At 35.4% G+C, this 15278-nt stretch overlaps 1 protein-coding gene across 2 annotated transcripts; it reads left to right on the forward strand.

Annotated features, from left to right (window-relative positions):
* The first annotated feature begins 3071 nt into the window (after positions 1 to 3071).
* On the forward strand, positions 3072 to 7126 carry LOC121223370 (E3 ubiquitin-protein ligase RFI2). 2 transcript variants are annotated; one of them, XM_041104681.1, is made up of 7 exons: positions 3174 to 3681; positions 4324 to 4493; positions 4940 to 4995; positions 5615 to 5640; positions 5725 to 6109; positions 6355 to 6580; positions 6707 to 7126. In XM_041104681.1, exons 1-7 carry the CDS (start codon positions 3489 to 3491, stop codon positions 6830 to 6832), a joined length of 1182 nt encoding a protein of 393 aa, XP_040960615.1. In that variant the 5' UTR covers positions 3174 to 3488; the 3' UTR covers positions 6833 to 7126. The 2 variants fall into 2 exon arrangements, with proteins under 2 accessions (XP_040960614.1, XP_040960615.1); XM_041104680.1 differs by having other exon boundaries at positions 3072 to 3681; positions 6355 to 7126.
* Positions 7127 to 15278: the final 8152 nt, after the last annotated feature.

Raw genomic sequence — 15278 nt, forward strand, 5'->3', positions numbered from 1 at the left:
AAATTATCAATAGTTTAAATGAAATTTTTTCTATTTTAAAAAAAAGTCGAGACCACTGTCAACCTCTAGATCCGTCCCTCATAAGGAGACATAACCCTCCTAGAAGAGGGAACCATACATTGATTAATCCAACTATTTGGTGCTTAACCATGATTGATTAACTATCAATTACATTTTATTTCATGTTAATTGAAATTGTCAATAATATTAAATGCAGATTCATTGATTTTTTTTTATGAGTAAAGGAGGGGAGACCCTAAGCACTTAAGCCCTAATCCACAGATGGAATTCTGATGGGGCGAATTCTGGGAACACGCGAGGCGTCATCATCGAAGACCTGCTTTAATAACTCTGGGCATTCCTCCAATGTTTGGAGGCCTCTGATATTGACATCAGCCATACGAGCTAGATCATCCGCAAGCATGTTTTCCTCTCTAGTTCCATGAGAAAAAGTAACACGCCAATCACGATTGATAAGCTCCATAATACTCTGGAATAGACGGTTGGCCTGACGTAACTTAGATCTTCCAGTAATGCTACGGATGATATCAGAATTATCGCTCACAACCTCCAATCTACAGAAACCTTGGTTCCAAGCAAGGACCAAACCATCATATAAGGCCCAAAGCTCCGACATGAAAACAGAGCTAATACCCACATGATGATGAAAACCGATAATCCATGCACCATTCTCACTACGGATAACACCTCCAGCCTTCCCAAGCCCTGTTGCCGAATCCCAAGCATCGTCGACGTTGAGTTTCCTCCAATCCCTTACAGGGGGTTGCCATCGGAAAACTCTCTGCTCAGTCCTTGAATGCAGATTCATTGATTAATATTACAGAATTCTCCGATAAAACGTCATTAATGTTTGTTAGAAAACTATGGCAATTTATTACAGGAAATAATATATATGAATTTCACGTTTTTTATTTTCTAAAAATATATGATATTTCATGTGAATCATATAATAATTATCATTATTATTATTGTTGTTTTCACAATTTTTTAAAGAAATAATTTCACCAAATATCCCCAAACTATCAATTAGGTTTAATATTAATTCTTACGTCCCGATTAAATTGGTGTCACGAGTTGGTTGATCATCAGTTCAGTTAAAAAATGACTAAAATATCATTATTTGTACAAAACAAATAATATTATTATGAGAATATTTTATATATATTTATATAAAAAAAACTCCCACATTATAGAATTTGAACCTTATAAAACTCTAGTTTTATCGTTTCTACCAAAATTTCATTTAATTTTTACATAAAATTTTAACAAATATATATTTAATATAATTTTTTTATCTGTGTGTCTAATCTAAGTTTTTTTTTTGAAAGAAAAGACTTCTACACAAGGTAATCAGTACCGTACCGATGGATGTATTATTTTTCTACTGGTATTGGTACATCTCGGTACCGATTTGATTCGGTGTACCGTTTCGGATTTTTCGTTATTTATTAAAAACATTTGATATATGGGTATAAAAAGTATTTACAAATATCAAATAATAAGGCTAAATGAATCTCAAGTATAAAATATTTATCAAAAATAAAATATTACTGGTAAAGAAAATATTTTAAAAAATGTTAGTGACTTGTGTTCAAGTCTCACCATACGTAAATTTTAAGATAAAAAACACATCAATTATATAAAAAATTATTTAATAAGTTAAGCAAATTCAATTCATCATTAAACAAACTCAAAATAAACAAACAAAAAAATAATCCATAAATTTAACAATAATACCATCGCATACTATGTATATAATAATTCATAATTTAACAAATTCAAAATAATGATAAAAAATTAAAAACTAAAATATATTTTAAAATGATCTTTTTGGAACAAATAATTAATAAAAAACGTAATCTTACTTTTACAAATAATTAATAAAAGTTTAAATTTAAAATTAAATTTTTAGCATCGATTGATACACCATATTCCAATCACTACGAACGAAATCAACTTGTACACATCGGTAAAGTTGATATCGATTGGAGTATACACTGGAACTTTATTACCGGAACAGTGTTCGGACTAGTATATGCCATATCGAAATAGTACCAACTACCATGCTTCTAAATATATAAATACAATATAAGTACAAGTCTAATGTAATTACAATTAAAAGTCCGACCAACTGCAAAATAGACCCAAATCATCACAACATACAAAAGGATGAAAAATTGAAAATGATTTGAACTAAAACTTTGCACACACATGCAATTATAAATGATAAAAATAAGACCTACACATACACAATTGTGCATGATAAGCATTAATTAAAAAGCAAATGTTAATTGGCGGTTGAGTCTTAGTTCAACTAGTATCGATATTGTTTTCAATACAGGAGGACGTGAGTTCAAATGAACTAAAGTATTCTCTTATTTAAGGGTTAGGCAGGAGCTAAAGGCAAAATCAAAATTTTTTTTAGGGGGGATTGAAATTAAATTGTGATTTTTAAGATAGCAAAAAATATAATTTCACCATTTTAATAGCCTATATCTTTATAATTTTTAAAGGATTAAATCAAATTTTTATGTTTTTAGGGGCCAAAGTGTAATTTTACCTTTATTAATTTGAAATTTTAAAGGGGGCCGGGGTGAAACCAGAATTTTTTTTAGGGGTGGCCAAAATTAAATTGTAATTTTTACGATAATAAAAATGTAATTTCACCATCTTAATAGCTTATATCTTTATAATTTTAAAGTATTAAATCAAATTTTTATATTTTTAGGGGAGTCAAAATATAAATTTATCTTTATTAATTTAAAATTTTAAAAATTTTAAAGGGCATAAATGAATTTTTTTATTTTAAGGGATTTAGAAATTATATTCAAAAGAAAAAATATGATAAAAATTTATAAAAATATTAATGTTAGAAAAAAAAAGTAAATATTAATTTATCCGAACCTACTCAAATTTGTTTTTTTAATGAAAAAATAATTTATAAATAAGATTAAGACATAATAATATAAAGACAATTGTATAAAAAAATAATAAAGAATATAAAAAAATGTTGCAATATTATTAATTTGAGCAACAACCGATGTCAACGTAAAGCAATCTAAACCGTAAAAAGAACGTTAAAGAAGAATCTGAGTCGTAGGATGGTTATCATTTGGACAGGTTACTTCGTCAATTTAAATAGTACCAAAGACAGTCTGGTCTTAAAAAGAATAAAAAGAAAAAAAAAGGAGATAAATTTTACTTTCATTCCTCATTTCCGTTCAAATTTTTTTAAAAAAAATCTAAATTCTCTTTCTTTCTCTGGTCAATAAAAAGGAATTTAAGAAGACGAGCCATTTTTTTTATTATAATTATAATTATAATTTTATGCAATTGAAATCAGCGGTCGTGTTGGGAAATTAAAGGAGGAGGAGGAGGAGGAGGGTGATTTTGTTTTAGGAAATTTAGGTTTTTGATATTTTGGGGTGAGTTAATTTTAAGTTTACATTTTGTAACTGTTTTTAATTATGGGATTAGGGAGTAATGGTGGGGATGATGTTGTGGTGGATGACGGTGATGACGGTGGAGATGGTGGTGCTGGCTGCGGAAATGGAGGAAAGTCTTTCGGTTCGGTTTCGTGCTCGATTTGCCTCGAAACGGTTACTGATAATGGGGATCGGTCATGGGCTAAGCTTCAATGCGGTCATCAGTTTCATTTGGGTAAGTCAAATTTGTTCAGATTTGGAACTGATTTCCTCAAAGAATTTTTGGGTTTTTTCTGTTCTTTTTTTTTTCTCGTTTTCTTTTTAATTGTGATTGTAAGATCTGGGCTCAAGTTTGCTCATTTGATTTCTCAGCTGTCTTTAGCTTTGGTTTAATTGATGATATGAATGATTAAAGGTTGAACTTTTTGCTTATGCTATTTTATTAGCTAAAAATGAGAACTTTTGTTTCCTGAAGAATTATTACTAGTTTAACCAGGCTCAATTAACGGAGCTTTGATGTTTCAATAAGCTCCTCCTTTCTCCTGTCAATTGCTATGGCTGATTAGACTTTCTGAGTAAATTTTGCATTGCAATTAGTTTTTGGAGATTATTAGCAACAGGGAATCAAATTAGAAGAAATTATTTTCTATATGGTTTTAGATTTGTTTGTATTGTTAGTTCTATTAATAGATGTTGATGAGCTGCAGCTTTGGAGATGGCTACTAGCTTGGCCATTAGTTGAATGTGAAGGATATGAAACTAGTTTGTTTTATGATATATTTGTGTATTTGGTTGGTATGGAGCTAGAGGAAATTATCTTTAATCTATTTTAAAGGTTCTAATTGATCATAATACGACTTGTGATGATTGTCTTCAGATTGTATTGGTTCAGCCTTCAATGTAAAGGGCGCGATGCAATGCCCAAATTGTAGAAAAATTGAGAAAGGTCAATGGCTTTATGCCAATGGTTGCCGTTCGTATCCGGAGTTTAATGTGGATGATTGGGCACATGATGAGGACCTTTATGACCTAAGTTTCTCAGAAATGGTAATGGAGTGATATTTCTATGCAATTTATTATTATTATTTTTTTGCAGTTTCAGCGTTCATGGCCAATAAAAATGGTTTAGATTGCCTTAATAGTATTTAAGCTTCATTTTTGCATCTAGCTTTTCATCCTTGCTCTCTAACCTGTGTCACCTTAAACGACCATCTTTTATTGATTTATTTAGTGAGTGAAAAATTGATATTTGAAGCTCTTAGTTAGTGAACCAAATTTCATTTACTAAGCCTGTCAAATTTGAAAACTTAACAGATTGTAGTTTAAACTGCACTACACTCTCTTTATGCCGTTTGCAAAGCTTTACAATCACGTCTCCCTGTTAGTCTTTGATTTTGCTTATTTGGCTCTATATATGCTCGCACTTTCTGACAGATGAGCAAGTTAAAATCTACTCACTGCTTGCTTATTTTGGTTTTTTATTGTTTTCGTAGTCATTTGGAGTTCACTGGTGTCCATTTGGAAGCTTAGCACGACTTCCTACATTCGAGTAAGCTTGACCTCTCTTATTAGAGGCTGAATCTGAGTAGTTTTCTGCTTTAATTTTCTAGGCCGAAATATACTGGTCAGTTGTCTCTTCTTCAACATCAAATATTTGCCTCATACTTTTTGCATGTTTTCTAGGATTAGTATCTTCTTAGTTAGAGGCTGATTTATAATTGGAAAAGGTTCGATCTCTGCTTATTATTTGTGGTAGCAAAATGACAATGGCATCCAAGCAAGTATTTTAGACGATATAAAGCCTGCAACTTATGGCATGTCACCCAACTTGGAACCCTATCTTGATGATTTCAGAAATTTCCAAATCAGTTATGTACAAGATACATGAGATGAAGTGCAATAATATAAGAGAGATTAGGTGCCATTGACGTTGTTGGGCTGGAAGTATTTCCCGAGCTTAAATTAATGAGCATAACATTAACTCAGTTTGCTGAATTGGAAGTCAAATATCCTTATTTTTTAAGTTGGAAAAGCTGTTTCATCCTACTGTTATCAACTCTCCTTAGGTTAATGTTCCCCTTTCATTTCTTTATGCATATCATTACAGTTCTGCTTGGATGTTCAGTTATTTTCTTTCTTTTAAGATATCTTATTTTTTTTCCCTCCAGGGAAGGAGAGTTATCATCAACCACATGTAAGATTCTTCCTTGTTTTTCAAGTAATGCTTCTCTGGTGGAGATTGTCCTAATATGCTGATACGAGTTTTGTTGGAATGCAGATCATGAATTACTGGGACAGAATGCCATCTTTTCTGAACATTCAGCACCTGCTGCTCATCCATGCCCATATGTAGCTTACTTTGGGCCCACAGTTCATCCATCATCCTCAAATTCCAGTGGAAGTGTTTCAGATAGTTCTAGTTACAATAATCACTGGAATGGTCCATCAGTGCCTGGTGAGGTACCTGCATCATATGCTTTTCCTGCAATGGATCACCATTACCATAATTGGGAGCATCATTCCCCACCATTCTCCACATCTAGCAGTCGAATTGGTAGTTCTGATCAACCTTCAAATCCTCCTGTCAGTCAAAGGTCTGCCAGGAGTGGTTCTGATATGCCAAGATCAGGATCTTTTATGCGCCCGTATGTTGTTGGCCACAGGTATGCGGTATGCCTCATCATGATTGACATTTGTGTTTGGATTGAGTTTTATTGTTCTTTTATGAAAAAAAAAACAGAACTCTATGGAACATTTTACTATTTTCTTGGAAACAGCAGCAAGCCCTTCTTGCAGAAGAACAACCCCCCTCCCTCGTAAAGGGTTAAAATGAGACACATTTAGTATCCGTTCTATTCATTCTCCTCTGCTGGTTTCTTAATTTTCCAAAATTGCCGTGTTTCCACAGTTCTGGTGCTAGAGCAGGGAGTTCAGTGGCATCCTCATTGATTCCTCCTTACCCTGGTAGCAATGCTCGAGCACGTGATAGAGTTCAAGCCCTCCAGGCATACTATCAACAACAACATCCGAGCACTTCGCCGTCAATAAGGACACCCGTTATTTCTGGCTCCCGAAGGTCAAGCAGTCACAGAATTCATGCTCAAGTAGGGCCAGTGGCTTCATCATCTGACCAGGTGGGTGGCTTCTATTTCTTTCCATCGGGTACTCCAGTCCGTAACTTTCAAGAGGCTGAAAATCCTCTATCAACTCGGTTCCATGCTTGGGAAAGAGATCATTTGCCTTCGTTTTCAATAAACCAGGTCGACAGAGACTCAGCATGGGGTGCCTTCCATCAGTCTGCTGGTGCACCAGATCCTGGCATAAGATCCGGCAGCTTCCGCCAAAGGCATGGATCTGAGAGGATGTCTTCACATAATCATTCATAGTATTTCATCCTTTATACCCTTCTGGGTTAAGCAAAACAAACTCTACTGTGAATGAAACCATAAAAGTTTATGTATGGTTGAGTTGAGAGAGACATTGTATGTTGGTCCTGTGAATCGTTGCAGGCTGAAAAACCGTGAAGTGGGGCTGAAAACAATTATTTTGGCACCCCACATGGCGGTAGACAGATACCCAAACTCTTTGAATCAACACTACCCGTAACCCCATGGGTTCTTGTTGATTTTTGTTGTTATTTTTTTTGCTGGTTATTCAGGTTGCTTGATGGGTTTTTTTTATTACTATTATTAATTGTTGTGCATGTGCATGCATCGACTCTGGTGGAAGGCTGTGTGGGTGTAGGGATTCGAAAACTAAGTTAATGGACCTCTTCCCAAACCAAAAACCGAATCGACTTTAAAGAAAAATCGCAATGAAATTTATTATTTAATGTTAATATATTGAGTTTGGGGAATGTTATGGTTTGGGTTTGGAATTTGGTTAAGTTTGTATCTCTACTAGTTGCGGTAGTTATTCTATAAAGTAAATTATATTATTTTAAGAGTGTGTTTTTAATATAGAAAAATATAAATATAAATGCCATCATAGAATTTGATCTAAGCATTTAATTTTCAACGATGGATCAAAATTTCATTTGTTAATTCTATTTTTTATAAATATATTTATTATATAATTTTATTTTTCACTCCATTGATAGGTGTGTCATTCACACCCAATTCTTAATGGAAGAATACTTTGCGAAAACTAAGAATACCGTCTTGAAGAACCTTTGAAGGGATGCCAGCATATGCATATTCAGCTATAGAGTTGTCACAAATTTCCAGAAGCTGAAAAACATCGACCAGTTTTCCTACACTGTAGCATAATGAGACATAATGCTTCCATTGCAGACTTGTTGAGATACGGGATGGGTTTGGGTTTATTTCATGGCTTATTCACAATGGAAGAAGCAATGACATTGGGAAGCAACCTTAAAAGCTTCTTCTTTCTTACTCGATGGTGCTAACCAAGATCATTTTGATATGCATGACATTGTTCGTGATGTAACCATATTGATCGCCCCAAAGGACCATCATCAGCTTAGGGTAAGAAGGGACGATGTGTTCAAAGACTGGTTAGATGAGAAAACAAGGAAAAATTACAGTCCGATAAGTTTACAATATTCTAAGGTTAGTGAGCTTCATAATCATGGTCATTTCGAATGTCCAAACCTTACCTTTTTTCTCCATGTGTAATAAGGATTCTCCTTTTGGTGTCATTGCCTCTTTAATTTCATCAATTTGGAGGCTATACATGGTCAACTCACAGCTGAATCTTCTGATCGACTAAGAGACATAGAAGTTGATGATGAGTGCCACATGTTGAAGAATTTGTTCACTTTCTCCTTAGCCAAAGAGCTCCCCCCAATTTGAAAGGAATTTGGATATATATATTGAATGTGAATTAAATGATGAATATCATTGTATACTTGAATAGATATTTATATTTGTATAAAAACTTGTCATTGCAAGATGAATGTTATGAATGGTTTGCATAAGAGCGTTATGATTTATATTTGTATAAAAACTTGTCACAAACCCTTTGTCAATCACTAAAGGGGGCTTGGAATTTGGTATGGGTCTCGCCAAATGAGTACTGTAAAGGCCCAAATTCGTCTAGCCCGATAAACAAAACAAATAATAATAACAAAAGTTCAGTCCATCATACAAGCTCAAATCGAGGCCCAAATACATTACTCAATCTAACAAAACCCTAAACGCCCAATACTACATCAACTCAAGCCCAAAACGCTAAAAAAATAATAGAAACCCTAGCAGCTTCGATGTCGCTCCCTTGCCACTTCAGCCAATGTGCCGCCCGAGGCCTTTCCCCCTCATTTCACCAAAATGGCAAGGCGCGGCTCCCCAACGCCGTTGACCTTGCCACAAATACCTACAAAGAAAAAAGGACAGAGAGCAGAAAGCAGAAATGGCAGAAAAAGCAAAAAAAGATAAAGTATTTTGTAATATATGGCTATATAAGCCATAGCAATGGTATGTAATCGTTTACGGAAGATACAAATACAAAAAAAAAACAGCAACAAGTTAAAAAAAAGGTAGTTTGTTTTATTTTTTTTTTATTTTTGTGAAAATAGAAATAAAATTATTATTTCTCATCTGCACCGTTTTGTTCTTCGCCGTGTGAGGCCGAGGCCACTATCTCCGATAAAAGACAGTATCGTCGAGGTTTCGTTGGATAAGAGAAACTGAAAGATTTCTTAAAAATCTCTCAGGGCTTCGTCGTTTTACTTTAAATCGGGGTTTAAAAGGGCATTTTTTTACTCTGGCCACCGTCGTCGATGACCGACGGCCACAGTGGCTTGCGACAACTCAATGGCTGGACTGAGGGAGGGCTAAGAGAATAAAAAAAGGGGTTCAAAGTTTTTTTTTTTTTTAAATCTAAGTTGAATGAAAATTCTCAAAAAAAATTGGTTTATATAGGCAGGACTAAACGACATCGTTTTGGCTAGGGTTCATAAGTCCCAAAACGGCGTCATTTCGAAGTTTGAATCGCCGACCCAACCCGAATCCCCTAGGATTCGCGTGTTTTCTTGGGAAGGGTCTAATTGCTACCTTAGTATTGCTACCATGGTCTTTCCGCCTTTTAAGTGCTTTTCAATATAGTCCTACTTCTGGTCTTTTTCCTTTTTAAAAATTATACCACTTAATTTTGGATTTTTTTTATTTTGGTCCTCTGGCCATTGGTCACTCTTGGAAACAATGCGTTTAATAGGGTTGGGAATAATTTCCCATTTGGTCCTTATTCCTTTTCGCGTGTTATATTTTAGTCCTTTATTTTGCCTTATTGATTTATTTATTTTATATAATCCATACTTTAAATTTCATCTAAATTTCAATTTAATCATCCATTTATTTAGTTTCACACCTTTAATTACTGTTTTTTTTAGCTATCATTTTCATACTATGCCCAAATAATTTAAATGCACATCACTTTAAATGTTACATTCACTTTTACTCGATGCATAAAAAAGGAAAATTTTTAAAACCAAGGCAACGTTCTTTATTTAGAGATTCGAAAAGTTGTACCCTAACTTACAGGATTCAACTTTCTCTTTGAACCTAAATAACCGAAGACCTTTTTAAAAAGCTAAAATACATGAGATTTAAATAATAATTAAATAATGAGCAATCTTATTTTAGAGGATTCAAAATTTTGTACCCTAACTTACGAGACATAATCCTTTTCTCGATTAACTCAAAATAGGGGGGCTCTTTCCATAAAATTCAATTTAATTTGCAATCATGCAAGAAGGGGATCGCATTTTCTTTGAATTCTAATTCTCGACACTAAGACATCAAGTAATCAATTATGTACCAGTTTTGCGTGTTATGAGGGTGCTAATCATTCCTCATACGTAACCGACTCTCGAACCCATTTCCTAGATTTTTGTAGACCGAAAATAATTTTAAATAAATATAACATTTTATTAAAATGACAAGACTTTGAGGTGATCTGATTACACCTAATTAAAAAGGATTGGTGGCGACTCCATTTTCATTTAAAATAAAAAATAAAAAGTCAATTTCCAAAAAGGTTTCGACAGCTTGGCGACTCCGCTGGGGAATGAATAAGAGAGTCAAGCCTCGAGTTGATTACTTTCTGGTCTTTTTTTCAAAAATTGATAAGTCGGTTTAAATTGACGATCCCCTCCTTGTATTTCATCCTTCATATTTTATTTTGGTGGTAAATAACATCTTTATTATCTTGGGTTACATAATGATTCAATATGTCTGCTTTATTGGTTCGAGTTTCTCTTGGTATACTCTCGCACATTGCATGGCATAATCGTGTCATTTTACCCTTCTTAAGTGGGAGTGGGAATCTATTCCTTCGTGAGGTCTTCATCTTCGTATAGGATAGTGGATCGCTTTCGAGATACATCCGTACCTATGTCTTCGTGAGGTCTTCACCTCCGTACAGCCATAGGGAAATGTATTCCCCTGAACTGAACTCAATCCGTATGAGCCTATAATGGGTGAGGATTAAGGAATCTATTGGTTCAGATACCCTTACTTTAGAACCGAACACCATATAATGATCCCTAAAGAACCTACCCTAGGTAGAACCATATCAAACCTTTAGTGGTCACCTGGATAAATGTTCTATTTACTATTTCTTGCTTTGTATTCTAGCTTTGTAAGAAATGTACTAATTTGTTTTGTTTTGTTCTGGCTATGATTGCATTGCATTTTCATCATAGAAAAATGTGTTAATTCGTGCTCGGTTGCTAAATAGAGAGCTTGTCATGGAAAAGGGATTTCTTGATAAAGTGGAAGACAATGCGGCCTTGCGAATATGGTTCGAGAAAACACAACAAGAGAAGAGTGACAGCTTGATAGAGGGGTACATGTCAAAATTATGAGATTTCACCCGCATTAGTGTGACTCAGAATAATCTTCAAGAGTTGAAAGAAATATGGGACCAATGGGATGGCGAAATCAAGCAGTTATTCTATTGCGAATATGGTGGTTTTCCTTATTTACTCGATGTTAAAGTGGATAAACATTTATTCCAAGCTCTTGCCCAGTATTGGAATCTCGCCAATAGCTGCTTCACTTTTGGGAAGGTAAACTTGGTACCCATCGTAGAAGGGTACACAATTCTATTTCGTTACCCGAGGATCTAAGTCAACAAAGCTTATTCTAGAGCCGCCAACGTCCCAACTTTCTTAAAGAGACTAATTAACATAACTAGGATGAGCGAGTAATGGGTCGCGACCCGGATTAAACAAAAAGGAGATAGTAAATGCATCCATTGGAAAAGTCTACAGGATTTGATCTTGGTACATCCGGATGCGAGGAAAAAAGTCGACGTTTTCACCTTGAGTATTTATGGGTTAGTCATTTTCCCCAAAATACTAGGGCATATCGGTGATGCAGTTTCAGATCTATTTGACGGGCTTAACAAAAGGGTTACGCCCGTCCCTATAATTTTGGCTAAAATTTTTAGATCTTTAAGTGCATACCGAAGAGCGGGTGAAGGAAGATTTATCGAGTGTGCACAACTCTTGGTAGCCTGGTTCCATAGCCACTTTTAGAAGGTAAAAAAAGTCTCTTATCGAGTGTTCCCCGAAGACTACTCCCTGTTGAAAGAATTCGTAGCTATCTCAAGACGAGACAACATTTCTGAAGAAAAGTGGATGGCAATTCTAGAGAATCTCCAAGACGAAGACGTTGAATGAAGGGCCCCTTGGATGATTCTTGATGAAACTTTGTATCAATATGGATACTTTGACTAGGTCCCTCTACTCGGGATATGGAGAGCTGTTGGATATGCCCCTCTACTTGTATCGAGACAATATAGGTTGAGGCAGTTTATACCAACAACGCAAGGGCTGGCTCAATGTGAGTTTGCATACAAATGTGGTAATTACAAAAAGAAGGTTTGTGAAATATCGAACGCATGGAACCAAACTCACAACATGAAAAAATTTATCGCGAATCCTATGAAAACCCCTGAATATGATTGGTGGTGGGTTAAACGAATCAATGACAATGTCCCCTCATCAAGTCAAGAAAGTACCCGGTCGATAGAGGAACACTTGCAAGTGATCCCATCTGAGTTAAAGATAGTAAAACAAGACTTCAAAAAGAAGAGTTCAGAGTTGGAAAAAGGATAAAAAAAGTTGGAAGAAGAAAAGATTAAACTAGGATTAGACATCGGCATCCAAAAGTTAGAAGTCGAGAGAATGAGAAAAGGAAAAAACAAAGCTGCGAAAGACTTGGATAGCTTGAAAATGGATTATAAGAAACTGCGTTTGTCGATAAGGATTGCCGGGTTGGGTAAAACATCGAAACATAGCGGCAAGAAATTCAAGAAGAAAAGATTAAAGTTGATTAGTGGGAAAGAAAATTCCAAAGAGGCTCGAGTCCGAGAAGATGCTCTAAAAAGGGATTTGTTAGAAAGCCAAAATAAAAAGGTTAGATTGAGACCTCGGGTAGTAGAATTAGAAAGGCCACTAAATCAACATCATAGTCGCAACTCTGTGATTAAGTTGAAAGCAAGCCTGACTAAGATTGAAGAGTTGAAAGGAAAGCTAGAAGAGCTCGAGGCTGCACTGCAAAATTGTGAGCTTCGAGTTGAACTTTGAGTTGAGCTTCTTGAAACGAGCAATGAACATTGGAAAGAGCAAGTCCAACACTCTCAAGGTCAGATCAGGGATAAAGATCACATCATGGGCGAAACTTTGACTCAAGTACAGGAAGTAGCCGACCATTTATAAACCCTAGCTGTTCAAGCTGACATGCTGAGCTTGAGATACGAGTCAAAATCAAATCGAGGCCGAGAATCAGATCCGTTTTATATAAAGAAATTTATTTTCTAGTAAAGTTGTTCTAATAGAATTGAATAAGAATCAATACCTCTTTTTGCATTCATTCATTAGTATTACATTTTATCATATGCATTAAATTTCATAAAAAAACCCTAATTAATCGAAATTATGACAGTTACTATAGAAACCAACAAGAATCTGTCAATCGAATATAGTTACGGTACCCGTGGTAAAACCAAAGCCATGGATCAAAGGTTAGAGAGACTAGAACAAATTTAAAAAGACATGCAAGATCAGTTGCAAGCGCAGCTGTAGGACCAATTAGCTAAGGTATAGGAAGGCATGAAGGATCAAATACAAGAGTCCCAGCGAAGCACAATAAACCAGTTGACCTAGTTACTGGTCAAAGGGATTGAAAAAGGGAAGAGTACTATGATTAACTCTAGGGATGATAATGAAGACCTTACATACCCTCCAAGCTTTACCTCAGTAAATGTCCAAGCCCAGCCGGATACATATCCATGAAGAGTACCCGTTACTATAAGACCATAACAACACCAGGCCGGTACCTCAAGACTGATAAATTACCCAACGGGTTCAAGTTCCAATCCCGGAGATAATTCGACCAACCCCGTTGTTCCAGATTTAGAGACATCGTAGAAATGGATAGAGTAAGAGTAGAATTGCCAAAACAGCCAGAAGATCGGTACAAGTTGTTGGAGGAGAAATTTAGAGCTATGGAGAGTGCTAACTACCTTTGCAGGGTCGATGCTAAAGAATTAAGTTTAGTCCCAGATCTAGTGCTCCCACCAAAATTCAGAACTCTAGAATTCAAAAAATACAATAGGACTAGTTTTCCTGAAGCCCATATCAAATGTTCTACCGAAGAATGACGGGATACGTCAATAATGACCAATTGTTAATCCATTGCTTCCAGGATAGTTTGATCGCGTCGGCTACCAAATGGTACAATCAGCTAAGTCGTGCTAAAATCAATTTATGGAAAGACTTGGCACATGTTTTCATGAAACAATACAACCATGTAACTGACATGACACCCGGTAGAATTACGCTACAAAACATGAAAAGGAAGTAAAGTGAAAGCTTTAGGCAATATGCTCAAAGATGGAGAGAGGTGACAATACAAGTTCAGCCATCTCTTCTGGAAAAGGAGACGATAGTGCTTTTCATAAACACTTTGAAAAACCCGTTCATTAACTATATGCTGAGTATTGCTACCAAGAGCTTCTTAGATATAGTTATGTCCGGAGAAATGATTAAGAATGCAGTAAGGAATGGGAAAATAGATGCGGGGGAAAACACTAAAAGGCCTTCCCCGAGAAAGAAAGAAAATGAAGTAAACATCGCAAGTATGTATAATAATAACTATTTAAAACCAGTCACTGTAGGCTAACTAAGGACCATGACAACTAGCCATTAAGGACCTTTGAGGCAAGAATCTAACTCAAGGCCAAATACGGAAAAACTCTAATTCACACCTATCTCAATGACGTATGGAGAGTTATATCAGAATTTTTTTAATGCGCATGTAGTATCACCGTTTTAGTTAAAACCCATGCAACCTCCGTTCCCAAAATGGTACGATGCGAATGCTCAATATGAGTACCACACAGGAATAATGAGATACTCGATTAAAACATACACTGCATTCAAGAAGTTTATCGAAAGGCTCATCGAGATAGGGATTGTAAAGTTCGATGATCCCTCGAGACCTAATGTGGTAGAAAATCTATTACCCAATCATTTTGACCAAGGGGTAAACGCGACAATCGAGAGTGGAGGAAAGAGGACCAAGACTGATATTACGAAAGTGAAATCTCCACTAAAATGGGTTTGGTAAAAAAATGATAGACGTGGGATTAATCATTCAAGATTCAGAAGAGATGCCCAAAGGAGTGAGGAGCTACTGTGAGTCCCACGCTAAAGAAGGTCATGAGATCTAGGAGTACTCTGAGTTCAAAGCTCTTGTGCAAAGTCTGATGGATAACAAAGAATTAGAATTCTTTGAAGATGTCAAGGGTTTGGAAGAAGGATCAATGGAAAAACTCTACAATGTCAACCACCTAGTGGTGATT

Source organism: Gossypium hirsutum, chromosome D11 (assembly GCF_007990345.1).
Source record: "Gossypium hirsutum isolate 1008001.06 chromosome D11, Gossypium_hirsutum_v2.1, whole genome shotgun sequence".
NCBI lineage: Eukaryota > Viridiplantae > Streptophyta > Magnoliopsida > Malvales > Malvaceae > Gossypium > Gossypium hirsutum.